At 40.2% G+C, this 16,664-nt stretch overlaps 1 protein-coding gene across 7 annotated transcripts in view; it reads right to left on the bottom strand.

The window, feature by feature from the left end:
- The window catches only part of PKP4 (plakophilin 4), a 578,155-nt gene that overhangs the window by 183,139 nt on the left and 378,352 nt on the right, over positions 1–16,664 (bottom strand). For all 7 annotated transcript variants that reach the window (XM_029605541.1, XM_029605538.1, XM_029605537.1 and 4 more), the window contains one exon: positions 14,471–14,603. In XM_029605541.1, coding sequence (XP_029461401.1) covers positions 14,471–14,603 — 133 coding nt within the window. The remainder of the gene's footprint in view (positions 1–14,470; positions 14,604–16,664) is intronic.

Below are 16,664 nucleotides of genomic sequence, written 5' to 3'. Positions count from 1 at the left end.
GCATCACAGCAAGTGCCGGTGCCAACCCAAGCTGGTACCATGCATAGACTGAAACCAGTGGTGATATTTTTTGGACTTCCCATGGTGCTTGACCAGGTCTTTTCCCGGCACCGAGAAGGACAGTGACGACCGGACGTCCTGGAATGTGAAGACACCAACAATGGCCAATCCCCAGCACCACTTTCCATCGAGGGCCCCAGCAGAGGGGTGGACAGCGAAGACTCAATGTCCATTGCTTCCCCTCAGCCTCTTGGCGTCTATGCTCCCAACACAGGAGTTGAGGGGTCTGACTTCTTCGAACCGAAGAGCTTTTCCATTTTATCCAAATGGGTGCACTGGCCCTTGAGGGTCATCTGATTGCAAAAACGACACCCCCAAACGTCGTGCAATGCCCTTTGGCAGAGGAAACATGTCGTGCAGATCTGTGAGGGCCACGGTCCAAGAGCACGGGAGGCACCGATGAAAACCTGACGCCATAACCAAAAAACCCAGCAAACGGTCGATGACTAGCGGATACCGACGGGAACGCCACCAGGAATTGACCGCATAGAAGGGAAAAATTTACTGTGCCATCCATCTAGAGAAGCTGGGAAAATGGAGAGGGACCCAGCTTAGAAAAGTTGATGAATCGACCAGTGAAAAAGCTTTCTAAACTGAAAAAGAGCAGGAGCTCCACAACTGGGAGACAATAGCTCTGTGGAAAAGAAGAGACTGGAGAGGGACCCCACTTGGACACATGGATAGTGGCATGCTGGGCATTTTCAATGTGCCAGTCAAAGTTCTAGAAACTTTGACATGTTTTTCATGCCGGGCTCCATCTGATGATGTCACCCATGTGTGAGGATTACCATCCTGCTTGTCCTAGGAGAAATATTAGCAATATATATACTATTTGGTTATAAAGTATGGGTTACTGCAGAATACAGCAGACAAAAATATTATCAGATGTGTGCCTAGATGCTTCTTTTTCTCAAAGAGTAGCATTTCAAACAAAAGTACTTAAAAATATTGTGCAGTAAGGCATCAAAATAATGGAAACCAAATACTATTTGCTAAGCTCGTTAGATATTAAATGGTTGACACTTTTTATACAGCGAAGAATAATATTGCGAATGTTCTTTGGAAGCCAGAACAAAGAAGTGGACCTGGGCATTTCTAACACACAGGGATGACAGTAACTTTGATACTAGAGCGCTGATGCACATGTACGTGCGTATGCTGGCTTGCGTTAAAGGACATGGCCATTTTATAACGTGCGCGTGTATATGTGTACATGGTACTGTATAAAATAGGCTCAACACATGTACACATGTAATTTTATAAGAATGCACGCACATGTGCACACAAATGCTGCCTCTACCGCGTAAGTGGGGGAATTTTATAAGGGTTGCGTGCTGATGTCATTACTAGTTTTTCTGGTTTGTTCCCAGTTCACCCAGTTAGATAGGACTCCAAATCCCGCTAGGTTATTAGCCTCCCTTTCTCCATTAGCTCCAACCCTTAAAATCCCTCTGATTAGCTTAGTTTTTTTTGTTTTATTATTTACATGCCATCCATAGCAGTTGTAAAGTTATGCAGCAGGGGACCCCAGTATGCGCTTGTACATGTAAATACTTACGTGCACATTTCATGTTAAAGTCCGGGAGTGCCCATATCCTGCCCTTGTCTCACCTCCTTTTTTGGGCTCTCTCACTTGTGCGCATATCGGGAGATATGCACATACATGGGCGGCTTTTAAAATCCGCTCTGTGTGTGCTGCCAGAGAGACTTGAATATCTCCCGGTTTCGGAACGCAATGGGCTTTTAAAATTCACCTAAATGTATACATGTAAGACCTATCTTATAAATATAAAGAGGCCCATATTCAAAACCCCAGAAAATAGATAACTTATTCAGCTAATTTTAGAAAGATAAGTTATCTGGCATATTCAAAGGGATGAATATTGCTATGTTGGAAGCGGCCGAGATTGCTGCATACATACGATGCTGGCACAGAAAGGGGTACAATAAGGTATTGGGTGGGTGGGTGGAGGAAGCATGGAGGAAAATGTTGCCAACTGGGGAGAGAGGGAGGAATATAACACTAACCCATCTTACTTTAGTTTTTTCAAAATACTTGGAGGTATTTGGAGGGTGGAGGGGCTTGGCCCAGCAGGGCACTTATTTTTTAAATACTGACCTGTAACCTGGGATTTGGGTTCCCAGGCCCATGTTCCACAATTTTATTTTATTTTTTTTTAAACAGGCCATCACCATTTAACCAGTTATATTCCTTTGAATATAGCTGGTTATTACTTAAGTTATCCAGGAACACATTCTTGGATAACTTTAGCTAAGTTATTCCTAATACTGGAGTTAGCAAGACAAGCTTCCAGTACCAAAGATTGACCTACATACTGAAAACAATTAGGGACACCTCAGCAAAGCTTCAGTTTATTTTTTTGCCTAGGATACTTGCATTACTTAACTTCAAATTAAGGTGCAAAATATTCTCATTAGTTTATAACTACTGGAAAGTCGTTTATTCAAGGAGAAAAGAAACAGGAAAATGCAACAGCAAGTCAAATGCACAAGTTAAGAGTGCAGGGAAGTCTCTGCTCATTTATCATAAACTATGCAAGTAGCATTTTCATTCCACCCTCAAAACATCCCCGGAATACCCATTTACTTATCTACTTTTTAGCTGGATAATGATTTATCCGGATAAAAGTTAGCCGGATATGTACCAGCAATTTTGAAAACTCAGCATTTAACTGGATAACTTGTGAGTTCTCTGGCTAATTGACCTTGAATACTGGTCTCAAGATGGCCTACTATATATTATCTTTATAAATATACTACACATTGGAGATAATGAATATGCATTTTTTATTTGCATGCACTATGGCTATCTTAAAAAACAGACCGTATATAGTTCCCAAGGACTGGGTTTCGAACCACTGATTTAGGGTTTCTTCCTCCTAGGAGGCTCTGACTGAAGCTTCCAAAAAACACTTTTTTTAAAGTCTGTTTTTCATATTTTTTATACTGTGAAAGCCTGAACGCTAAAATCCCGAAAATTTCTAGATAGCACCACCAAAGCTTATTTCGAAACTGAATTTTTTAATGCTTATTCCTCCCCCCCCCCCCACCCCCACTGAGGTGCTTCATCTTGTGACTTTCCTTGTAGGGCTTCCAGTACCAAAGATTGACCTACATGCTGAAAACAATTAGAGACACCTCAGCAAAGCTTCAATTTATTTTGTACCTAGGATACTTGCATTACTTAACTTCAAATTAAGGTGCAAAATATTTTCATTAGTTTATAACTACTGGAAAGTCATAACAGGAAAATGCAAACAGCAAGTCAAATGCACAAGTTAAGAGTGCAGGGAAGTCTCTGCTCATTTATCATAAACTATGCAAGTAGCATTTTCATTTGGAATTTCAGAAAAACCGAACAGTCATCAATTGCTGCATTCTACAACATCAAAATATCTTGCATATTTATTATATTATTCAAGAAAAATGTGTACAGATATATTAGGTACATATTAGAGCATTCTTATAGTCAAGAAGAATATTTTATATTAAACAGATATAAATTTTGGAATGTTAAATGATATCCAAGCCATACCTAACGTGGTTGCATAATATATAACTGGCATTATTACAATATGCATGAATCTCTTTATCCCTTTTTGGATCTGTGTAATCATACTCTGGCTTTATCATATTCTGCATTTTCAGGGGGAAAACACAATGATGTCAGCCTAAACTAAAGATAAGAAGGCAAGACTAGTTGTCTACAATTCAGTTGCCACACTGTCTCATTTAAACAAGCGTACATAATCCTACTCCATGGGAAGTAATGGGAAAATATATAAATAAAAGAAAACCCAAAATCAATATTTTGATAAGAAAACTTTTGTAACAAAAAGCATCTAAACTGTTCCACAAAGTTTAGAGAAGGCTCACCTGTATGTTAAAAAGTTATTATATATATAAAATTTAAAACTAAAATTTTCTCTCACACAATGCATTCTTCTCACTCACTTAGGACCAGTTCTGTAGCTCAAGGATGACCAATTACTTCATGAAACCCCTTTCCCAGAAGCGGAAGAAAGAACATGCTACCATTGAAATGAATTGCAGCAGGAGAAAAGGCAACGCAGCAATGTAACACGAATCATCAACCTGGACGTCAGAGAAAGACTGAAAAGGTTATAAGACCTCCTACCGTGAAGGCTATTAAATAACTATTGAAGAGATGAGTCAGTTTTAGGTTAGGAGATTTGCATGTGTCATCCCTGACTATTGCTACTGACTTTTAGTGAAATATCACTTTGCAAACAAATAATGATCTTCTAAATTGCAGAACTCTGCCTGAAAGAGGGATTTGTGTGAGAAATATACTGAAAAACAGTTCTATCAAACAGATTGTCATCCCAAATGTAAGGGGGTTCATGGTTCTTAGAGCAGGAAATAAAGACCAGGCAGGATGGAAGAGCCTTACACTTATTCTTTCAGTAATTCCGCCTGGTATTCAGTACTGGGGCTGAGAGGTGGTTGTCCCTCCAGGCTGGGTACGGCCACAAGTTTAGTTGAGCCAGAATCACAGACAGCCATATTCACTGAACAAGGAGCAGTCCATGAGCCTAGTAAAGCTGTAAACCTAAACAAAGGAAACCCGTCCCACTGAGGAAGAAGGGCCTACACACATTGGAGGTGAAGTTGTGCCCCTTAGGAGGGTGTGGACTCCCAGTGTCAGGTGGGAGGTGATACTGGATCCCCCAAGAGAGCACAGGTCCCAGTGGCTGATCAGGAGGTAATGCTGGATCCCCCAGGAGGGCGTGGACCCCAGCGGCAAATCGGGAAGTGACATTGTGTTCCCCAGGAGGACAGAGACCTCAGCAGCAGATCAGGAAACATAATTGAATCCCTAGAAGGACTTGGCCCTGTCAGTAGTGCGGAGCAGAGTAGACAGCAGCAGCAGCTTGCCTACAACAGATACCTTCCCCATGACAAGCAGAACCCACCGACCCACAAGGGTGAGACTTAAGTAAAGGAGGGATAACAGTACTTGATCAAATGCATGAGGTCACACCTATTCCATATGGCTGTATTATATGGAGACAAACACCCTCAAATAGTTAAATGAGCTTGCCATCTTGCAGAAATGGATTTGGTTGTGTAGTCTGAGACTAATACCTACAAGTAGATAAATGTGCTGTTTACCCTGTGGCAATGTACACAGACATGTATAATTATATCTATAACCATATAATCTAATAAAACTTGAATATATTTGTAAATATTGCCAGCCCTGTTCACAGTCCCATCTGTTTTCCTGTATTGAAGGGAGGAAAATCCCACCGATTAACACCTTCTTCCCCTGGTGGAGGAACCAGGAGACAAGAACACAAGGACCGTCTAAGTCTGTCTGGGGGATATCCCGCCAGGTTGGTCTCGTAAGTTGAGCGGGCTTTGTGGCGTTACATTCACGAACAGGGTTTTACCAGAAATAGGATTCTCCGTGCTATCATTCCTCACATTCCATAGTCTGACATCAGTACAGAACAAACCATGTAAAGGGGAAATGGATAAAGCTGTCACCTGGTATGGCCATCATAGTCATCTTCAGTCTCAAATTTCATTGAAAACAGCTGCTGTCTTTGAAGCCTACTGACACTTTTCATCTCTCGTGAACATTAGACACAATGGAAGTACTATATGAATTTAAGCAATCATGGCATTCCCAAAGAAAAAGTCATATCTGGACACAGGAGACTGACTAATGCCAGTCAGTCTACTCTCACCTTCCTGAACCACTTATGTGATCCATCAAAGAAAGATGTTACAGATTTAGTGCTGCATCAAGGTTCTAAATCCCCTTTCAAAAGTGATAGAATAGAAGGATCATGACACAGTTCACACATTAACATGAAATAGAAAACATCCCATCAGAACTGAATTTTTGAAGGGGGCCCAAGATCAACATGGGTGAGCAGTAGGAATACAAGTCTAGGTCCTACCAGTTGTACTCTTATTTATAAATCATTCCTTAGCATGCACCCTACAATGGATTTCAAAGTAGTCTGCAACAACCATCATGAGTGACATTTAATCCGCTGTCTCTCGCCCTCAATGGGCCACAGGCAGTAGTCAGCCTATGAGCAAAGAATTTTTTTTCAGCGCATGTCGGGATTGGTAGTCTTTAGCTGATGTTTGAGTGATGTGAATCATTTAACTTCCGGTGACGTTGTTTCCCTTAGACCATTTAAATTTGACAAGGAACCTGTGGTTAAATGACAAAGGCGTTTACCGCCATGTTGAGAACCGGAGAAATGTGACTTTGGCGTTTTGGTGGTTCTCTATAAGATTATAATACCTCCATTGTATTGTAGGTGGAAATTTTCCTCTAAAAATTTCCTTTAAAATTTTCCTTTAAAGTTTTTCAATTTAGTGGAGTAAGCCGTGTAAAACTTTGAACCTGAGTGGTTCGCTAATGTTTTTTGTGTGGAACATGTCTTTTGAGAGTGTGTGTTTTTTAATGTTTTTTAGGTACTCTAATAACTTTTGACCGGCAACAAAGAGAGCCGAGACAACTGTTCCCCTTGAAAAAGACTCTTTTTGAGTCGAAACATGGCCCATGTCGGGTTGAATTTTTGAATGACCTTCTATTGGCTAAGTATTTTTTCAAAAATTTTTGGGTAACAAGCCGGTTTCAGATTTTTTCTATAGATGCTTCGTATTTAAATTTAATTAAACTTGAATAGTCGATATTTAAAATAAAGTTAAAAAAGATAAAAAAGTACAAAATTATGTTATATTAGACGGGAGACAATAAATGATTAAAAAATTCTTTGCTCATAGACTGACTACTGCCTGTGGCCCATTGAGGGCGAGAGACAGCGGATTAAACCTTACTTTGAGCACATGTTGATGATATTGTCTCTAGTCTGGGTTAATGTGTTTATGGTAAATAGTTAAAAATACTATTTCCCTCTCTAGAATTATCACTTTTGTTGTGAGTAATTATTTGAGAGGAGTTTGCTTCTGGTTAGTGATGGAAAAGTAAAGAAAGAACATTTAAAAGAAACATCAGATCCAGTTCACATAATAAAATAAATATCAACGCGGGTGCGCCCGGCACTAATGCACCTCTTTCTACCGTACCTTACTGTATCGGCCTGAGAATAAGGCAGACTGCTACAAATCCCTACAGAGAAACTACAAGCTAGTCAAAATATTGCACCTCTGCTAAACATGCGCATGACAGACAGACCTTTACCTAATACAGAATAAGGGACTACAAATTAGAAAAAGAAACATAGACAGAAATGAAATGGAGAGAATCTAGATTCTGTTAACTTGAATACTGAAGAAATAGCAAAATACAAAGGTATAAGAAATGCACATTCCCAAAGAAGGTATATTCCGATCACTGAAAGAAATTTTTTTTTAATCTTTGTTTTCTGATCTTATTTTTCTAATCAGTTGGTCCCAGTCTTTTTTAACCTTGTCTGTCTTTTCCTTATTCCTTTTCAGGATCTCTTATTCTATTTCTTCTCTCTCCTCCTGTCTTCTTTCATTCCTCCTTCATACACCCACACAGGTTCTCTCTCACATGCACTCTCTCATACACAAACTTTCTCTCACACAAAGATCCTACTCTTGCATGCTCTCTCTCATATACATACACGCTAGCACTCTCATATGCTCTCTCTCTCTCAAACACAGGTTCCCATCCCCTCTCTCACACATAGCCTCCCACACACAGGCTCTCACTCACATGCTCTTACACGCTTGCTCCCATTCCCATCAACACACAGGGTCCAACTCTCACATGCAGGCTTCCATTCTCTTCCAGGCACACAAGGCTCTCTTACAAGTTCTCTCCTACACAAACACAGAGGCTCTCACATGCAGCTTCCCATTCCTCCACCAGACACACAACGCCTCTAACCTTTACATGCTCTCTCACACACACATCTTCATATTCAAACATACACATAGGCTCTCACATGCACTCACACACACACACAGGCTCACAGGCACTCACATGCTCTCACACACATATAGGATCTCATACCAACATTCTCTCTCCCACATACACACCCAGGCAGGCTCCCATTTGCATCCCACCTCTAAGCAGGATCCCATTCACATACACACACTATGCCCTCAAGCAGGCTCCCATTCATACACATACCAACACCCACCCACCCAGGCAGGCTCCCATTCACACACACACCCAGGCTCCCATTAAAACACACACACACAGGCAGGCAACCATTCACTCACACACAAAACAAAAAATAGGTAGGCTCCCCATTGAGAACAGGAGGGGGAGTCCGTTCTACTGCTGCTCCTTCTTTTGTGCCTGCCCCATGGTATTTAAAACTTGCAGAGCTATGCTGATCTTGCGATGCATGAAATCAGCATATAGTACCTACTGGATGCAAGTGTTGGAATACCAGCACCACAGGGATGGCACACTTAAGAGAAGCAGGAGAATGAGCTCCTTCCAGGTGAGGTTTTTTTTTCTTTGACCACTGGTGGGATGGGATCCACCAGTAACCTCCCAGGCTTGCTTCTCTTCTCGGCCACTGGTGGGATGGGGTCCACCGGCAGCCTCCCTGGGCCTGCTCCTCTTCTTGGCTGCTGTTGGCTTGGGGTCCACTGGCAGCCTCTCAGACCTCCTCTTTCATCAGCCACCAGTGGGATGGGGGTCCACTGGCAGTCTCGTGGGACGCCTCCTCTTCTCCATCACTGATCTCCTGGATATGCATGGCTGATGTGTCCACTGCGGCCCTGCAACAGGGCCTTAACCCAAAGTGGGAGTGCCATGGCCCGCCCATGGCTATGCCACTGCATCCTATACTAAAAGCAGGTGAGTAGAAAGTTTCTTCAAACCTCCATTTCTTATAGTGGCAGCAGTTTAGAGAAATATTTTATAGTATTATCCACATAATAATAGACCATAATATCCTACACCCGTCACAATACGGTTTCTGAAAAGAACACAATACCGAAACCCTCATCTCACTCCTTGATCAAATATACATTGGCTTTGATAAAGGACAATCGTTCCTCCTAGCCCTTCTCGACATCTCTGCAGCTTTCGATACTGTAAATCATAATACCCTTATAAACCGGCTATCAGACATAGGAATTGCAGGATCAGCTCTTAGATGGTCCGACTCCTTCCTTAGCAATAGAGGCTATAAGGTTAAAATTAATAACAAGGAATCCTCTCACACTAACGCCCCATTCGGAGTCCCCCAGGGCTCCTCCTTATCGCTCACCCTGTTTAACATCTACATACTTCCTCTCTGCCATTTACTCTCAAATCTAAAACTTAAGTTCTATATATACGCAGACGATGTTCAAATTTTAATCCCCATATCCAATTCACTGGACTCAACACTCAAGTTATGGAACTCTCACCTGCAAACGATCAACCATCACCTTTCAAGCCTCAACCTGGTGCTCAACACTTCCAAGACAGAACTATTGCTAATCACCCCAGAAGGCAGTCCCTTCCATCACCAACTGCAATCTAACATACAAATATCCCACGCTAGAGATCTTGGAGTCATAAATGATAGTCACTTGAACCTAAAGCAATTTATAAAACACACTACAAAGGAGTGCTTCTACAAGCTACAAGTACTCAAAAAACTCAAACCGCTCCTATTCCATTACGATTTCAGATCTGTCCTCCAAGCCATTCTGTTCTCCAAGATCGACTACTGCAATTCCATCTTGCAAGGTCTCCCGGCTTCTACTATAAAACCTCTCCAGTTCCTCCAAAATGCAGCGGCGAGAATTTTGACAAATACCAATCGGAGAGCGCAAATCTCTCCCATTCTAAAAGATCTTCACTGGCTCCCAGTAAACTTCAGGATTCTCCATAAATCACTCACAATTATCCACAAAAATATTCACCATCAGACCCCTCTTGATCTGCTACACCCTCTCAAATTGCACTCGACGGCCAGACCCTTAAGGGATGCCTACAAGGGATCCTTACATGTTCCTCCAATCAAAATTGTACACCATTCAAACATCAGAGACAGGACATTCTCTATCACAGGTCCCTCCATCTGGAACGCCATGCCTCCGGACCTCAGGCAGGAAACTTGTCTACTAACTTTCAAAAAGAAACTAAAGACATGGCTGTTCTGCCGAGCCTTCCCCGCCTCTAGCCCAACAGCCTGACTTAGAATTGTTCCATCACTTATGTAAATAAACAAATGCTAAATCACGCTTACAAGTTATCATGAGGTCGGCTCCTTGCCTCCCTCCTATACTCTATTGAATATAGTACTTTATCTTCGTTCTCCCTCTCTTTTTTCCTACCCCCAGTTAAGGCATCCTTGTTATAATGTAACTTTATGCTCCTTTTAAATTGTCTCTTGTTGATTGGTTGGTTTATAGTTACTGCTTAGTTCGATGTAAACCAAGTTGATTTGATTTGTATCAAGAAAGTCAGTATATAAAAGCCTTTAATAAATAAATAAATAAATAAACATAAGCTAGGTGAATTGCACATGGCCCTTTTAAAGATCCACCACTGCAGCTCTGTCTCTGTTGCAGCCAAATATGGTGTTCTCTTATGATGTTCATAATGTGGATTTTATTATTCCCTGACTGATGTCAGAAATGGAAATTGCAGGGCCTGCACTGCTAACCATTATGGGGGAAAAGGTTTCCTTCTTTCTGCTTGTTGGAAATGGACGATTACTGAAAATTGCAAAATATACCCTGAAGGATCCCTCTATCTGCCTTGTAAGTACTTTTAAGTCAGTTTTTACATTTACCCTAGTTCATACTAAATATTGGGCACATATGGATAGCTGATGTATGGTATTGGAAAATGAGCCTACTGATAGTCCAGCACTACAACTTAAAGTGCTATAAAATATATCTGTATTACATATGTTTTAATTAATTACCTTACATTTCCTGTATTTTTGTTTTTCAGACATATGCTGGAGAGGCAAGGAAGCTATTTGATGACTCATGAACTTTGCTAGTTCATTTTTTGGGCATTTCACTGTTTTATGTAAACCAGAGTGATTTGTATTTCATACAAGAACATCGGTATATAAAAATTAAAAAATAATAATTTTGCCTCCCAGACAATGATCCCACGCTACTGTGATTGTAGGCTGGCCTGTTGGCTTTAAAAGGGCTTCGAAAGATATATTTTGTCACGTGGGAAGCAAATGGCATAGTGGGAGAAATGATCAAATTCTGAAGCATTCCATAAGAGGCAGCCCTTGCTGAGTAATAAATGGCTAGTTGGTATTGTAAAATGGGGTAAGAGTCTTCAGGGAAGATGGTTAGAGAAATTCTCGGGGGGGGGGGGGGGGAAGAGAGTCAGTGGAAAAAGAGAAAGATGAGCCCTGCGCTAGGGAAGGTAGTGGTTAGTGAAAAGATAGTGGAGGCCTCTGGAGGGGGGGTGGGTGGGGGGTAGTCATGGGAAAGGGGGAATGTCTGCTGCTAGGGAGGCTGGAAGTTGGCAGAATACCAGCAATTACTTTGCCAATATAAAAGGTCCAGCCTGGTGTTGGCCTTCGTCAAAACCGGCCAGGTCAAACACCCATTAGTTGGCAACTCTAGTGTAACCTCAGCTCCTCCCTTTCTGCCTACAGCCTGTTTGAATCTGAAGGAAAAATGGCAGTTTCATTCTTTCAAACAGAGGCTATTTCACACCAACCCAGCCCTTTTGTCATGGCCTTGTCTGCTTCTTGTTTTGGCAGCTTCATTCTATTATAGAAAATCAAATCCAAAAACAGGTTTAAAGGGATGCTGAAAAAACCTTTTGAAAAGCAGAAGTGTTTGAAAGCACAAGCCGACATAACAGGAGCGAAAAATAATTGCACATGAAGGCTTATGGTGCTGGAATCTCAGGCCTGCTTCCAATTAAGCTGAAGGCCCAAAGTTGCAAGAGGAAACTGCCAAGTCAAAAAAATAAATTAGTAGTACCATCATCATTCCAACAGGTCCAACATGATTATTTTATCTCAATTACTTGAGAGCTGCGTTTTCATATGCTCCCAACCCTGTGTCTGACATACTGTCTGTTCCGCATGTATATAGCTGTTTTATATTTTCCTGCCTGTTTGCCATATGCTAAGGGTTAGGAATTTTATTTTGCCATTTGGTGTGCTTATAAGCACATATTTCTAAAAGTATTACAGGCTTGCCTTTTCTAGATTTGTTTGGTTACAATGTTGAAACTGACAAAATGTATCATTTCTAGTGTCCTTGTGTTGTTCTTGGCTTCAGTACTGCTTTCTTTTTTTTCTCTGTAGGCGTGATCTCTTTGTCTTTATTAGGGAGAATTTAAGGAAAGGTTTAAATATTTCATATCTTATGTTTCTTTTCTTTTTCAACCATACAATGGCATGAAGCTCCAAGTAGTAGCAGGATCAGCAGCAGTCCTAACACCAAGTTGCTCTCCTCCCCAGTAGAAGCAGCCGCCAGGGAGGCCTAGATGGGCCAATCCACATCCTCCCTTAATCTGTCAGAAAGCACTAGTGTGGGGAGTTTTGCTTCTTTATATAGTCCTTTTTTTTTTTTTTTTTTTTTTAAAGACAAGTCATATTGTATTAGTTCCTCTGTGAATGGTTCTGTATTGGGATGCACATATAGACTGAATTCTCCACTCTACTCAAGCAGTTTTTAAAAAAAAATATATGTTCCAGCATTGTAGGAAGCTCATCAAATGTGCACCAGTGATTGAGCTTTCCATTGTATTGGTCCACACTTGTGCAATAAACTATTACACAATATTCGAGAAATACAGGATTTGTAGCAAAGTTAAGACTTTTCTATTCGATCTAGCTTATTAGCTGTTCTAAAACAAAACAAAAATGTAATATGAGAAGGGCCAATTAATTTATATTTTTTTGTTTTAATTCTATTTTAATTTTTGTATTGATAATTTTACTGTAGCAAAGATTGTTATGAACGCTATTTAAATGCTGTGCCCTGCTTAGGGTGTTATGATACAAATTAAGATGGCTATAAATCAAATTATCTAAATAGTATACTAGAGATTTTGCTGAATGGAGTAATGTTACACAGTACTACAATTACGCAGTGGGCAAGTCATGCTTGCTGAAGCAGCTGAACCCAATGAGAATACTGAATAAGTTTTGATAGTCCTATGGTCCTGAGAATACATATTTTTATTGATGTATGTTTAAGCGAGGGTGTGGAAAATATAAATGTCAATCTAGCCATTAGAAGAGGTTAATTTTTATTTTATTTTATTATTTTTTTAAAGGCATGCCCTGTGTTTGCCACAGTGGTAAAACAGCACTGGTCCTTTATAAGCATCTTGTACAAGGGGAAGTAAAAATAGGGGACGTTCCTAGATTTTATTTTTTCAAATGTACAGTATTTGATAGTCAAAACAAATCGTGTTATTGCAGTTACCTTTTCCATAAGTGTAAAAAAAATGTTTAAGTGTGTCAAAATAGGAGCTACACAGCTTGGGCTGTGATGAATATTTTCATCTTTTCTGCCAAATATCTCCTGAATATCTAATTTTACATCAGTAGAGATTTAAGCTTTTCTTGATGATCTTCACCCTCCACAATCCAAAGTGTACGTAAATTAAGACTTTACGAATATTGCTGCAAATAATAAAGACCAATACTTTATGCCAGGCCTTATGTAGTTGGAAAACTTAGAAACCTGATTGTCCGTTTAAGAGATTTATTGTGAATAATCTGAAATTGATGCTGTTCACTTATGAGCACTATGCATACATGAATACCTTGTACAGGAATTCAGAAGCTGCTAATAATTCAGCCATATCCCTCCATTCTCTAGTCATTCTATTAAGAATCATTTTAACTATTACTTTACTGAAGTTTTAGGTATACTATTTCACTGCCTGCTTTTGTCTAATCTGGTGCACATCAGTACAGATGTGTCAGTACAGGTTTTATAATTTGACTTTTTTGGATGAGTGGTGTAATGCACATTATCACTTATGAATAAAATAGTGCATATCAAAATTACCAAATGCATGCTTGGTATTCACCCACATGGTATTCACCAAGCTCCTTTTCTCCTTGAACATCCCTCCCCGCTGCAAAAAAATATAAAATATAATTTACATATACCAATTTAAAATATTACTGGGCATTCAATTTAAAAAGTCACTAAGAAAGAGAAAAAACACTTTTGTTGCTGTGCACAGTAAGTTATCTAGGTATTGATTTCTTTTTTCATAAAATGTTCATGACAGAAGCAATTACATTTCTATACTTAGGAAGCTTATGTAGCATTTGTCAGTAGAAAAACATCCACACACAGATCTAGATTGCACTAAACAAAATCACCTTTTGTGTCAAAATGATTGAAAATAAAATTTGCAACAAACAATAAGCCCAGCTGTTCCTTTCTCCTCCCCCACCCTATGACCAAGCACTTCAGTACAGAATAGAAGCGGCCTTCGTACCTCCGTTTTCACTTTATTATCTCCAAAACACAGGTGCTGAAGGTAGGCAGCTGCATTTGCCTGAACGGATGGGAACTGGTGCTGAAGCATATGAATGACCTCTGGCAATTCTGGGTCACGCCATGCAAACTCCCTATGTTAGAAAAACAGAAGAAAGAGGAAAATACTAGCTTGCTATTGCATGCACATTAAAAATGAGTGAAATGCCCACGGAAATCAGTTACCGTATATTAGTTTCATTTTTTTCTATGCAGTAATAAAAAAAAGACGGAAGGTAACATCACAGACATTTCATAGATTGCGATACAGATCATCCTCCAGGCCGCCCTGTATTACAGAACTCATTTAATGCATCATCCATCATTTGTGAAAGCCTTTACGTTCTTCGGTTATTAGCATGCTAGCACAGGCTGCATGGAGCGAGATTCAAAAATTAGACTGGGGGCTTTAATTCAATTAACTGAACCAAAGACATCCCTACACCTGCTTGAAAAATGAAAAAGTTGAAGAAAGAAAGCTACAGTCTGTACAATTTCAATGGCATATCACATATATTATGAAAAATATTAAGGTAGCCATGGCCACAAAAAAAACAGAACCTTGCTGTTTTTTGCTCAAATTTGAGTAAGGTATACCAGTGGCAGCAGGAGACGCATTAAAACTAGGTAGGCAAACTATTTTTGTATGGAGGATCAGGGGCATGTCCCATTTGCAGTATTCTTTTCTCAGACCAGTTAGCCTGACTTCAATGCCAGGAAAAATAGTGGAAAGTATTCTAAACATCAAAATCACAGAACATATAGAAAGACATGGCTTAATGGAACAAAGTCAGCATGGCTTTACCCAAGGCAAGTCTTGCCTCACAAATCTGCTTCACTTTTTTGAAGGAGTTAATAAACATGTGGATAAAGGTGAACCTGTAAATGTAGTGTACTTGGATTTTCAGAAGGCATTTGACAAAGTACTTCATTAGAGGCTTCTAGGAAAAATAAAAAGTCATGGGATAGGTGGCGATGTCCTTTCGTGGATTACAAACTGGCTAAAAGACAGAAAACAGAGTAGGATTAAATGGACAATTTTCTCAGTGGAAGGGAGTGGGCAGTGGAGTGCCTCAGGGATCTGTATTGGGACCCTTACTTTTCAATATATTTATAAATGATCTGGAAAGAAATACGACAAGTGAGGTAATCAAATTTGCAGATGATACAAAGTTGTTCAGAGTAGTTAGATCACAAGCCGATTGTGATACATTGCAGGAAGACCTTGTGAGGCTGGAAAATTGGGCATCTAAAAGGCAGATGAAATTTAATGTGGAAAAGTGCAAGGTGATGCATATAGGGAAAAATAACCCTTGCTATAGTTACACAATGGTAGGTTCCATATTAGGTGCTACTACCCAAGAAAGAGATCTAGGCGTCATAGTGGATAACACATTGAAATCGTCGGTTCAGTGTGCTGCGGCAGTCAAAAAAGCAAACAATGTTGGGAATTATTAGAAAGGGAATGGTGAATAAAACGGAAAATGTCATAATGCCTCTATCGCTCCATGGTGAGACCGCACCTTGAATACTGTGCACAATTCTGGTCACCGCATCTCAAAAAAGATATAATTGCGATGGAGAAGGTACAGAGAAGGGCGACCAAAATGATAAAGGGAATGGAACAGCTCCCCTATGAGGAAAGACTAAAAAGAGGTTAGGACTTTTCAGCTTGGAGAAGAGACGGCTGAGGGGGAATATGATAGAGGTGTTTAAAATCATGAGAGGTCTAGAATGGGTAGATGTGAATCAGTTTTTTACTCTTTTGGATAATAAAAAGACTAGGAGGCACTCCATGAAGTTAGCATGTGGCACATTTAAAACTAATCGGAGCAAGTTCTTCTTCACTCAACGCACAATTAAACTCTGGAATTTGTTGCCAGAAGATGTGGTTAGTGCAGTTAGTATAACTGTGTTTAAAAAAAGGATTGGATAAGTTCTTGGAGGAGAAGTCCATTACCTGCTATTAATTAAGTTGACTTAGATAATAACCACCGACATTACTAGCAACGGTAACATGGAATAGACTTAGTTTTTGGGTACTTGCCAGGTTCTTATGGCCTGGATTGGCCACTGTTGGAAACAGGATGCTGGGCTTGATGGACCCTTGGTCTGACCCAGTATGGCATGTTCTTATTCCTTTTCATCTTACATTG

This window comes from Rhinatrema bivittatum, chromosome 6 (genome assembly GCF_901001135.1).
Source record: "Rhinatrema bivittatum chromosome 6, aRhiBiv1.1, whole genome shotgun sequence".
Taxonomy (NCBI): Eukaryota; Metazoa; Chordata; class Amphibia; order Gymnophiona; family Rhinatrematidae; genus Rhinatrema; species Rhinatrema bivittatum.
This window is presented reverse-complemented; position numbering and strand designations above follow the sequence as displayed.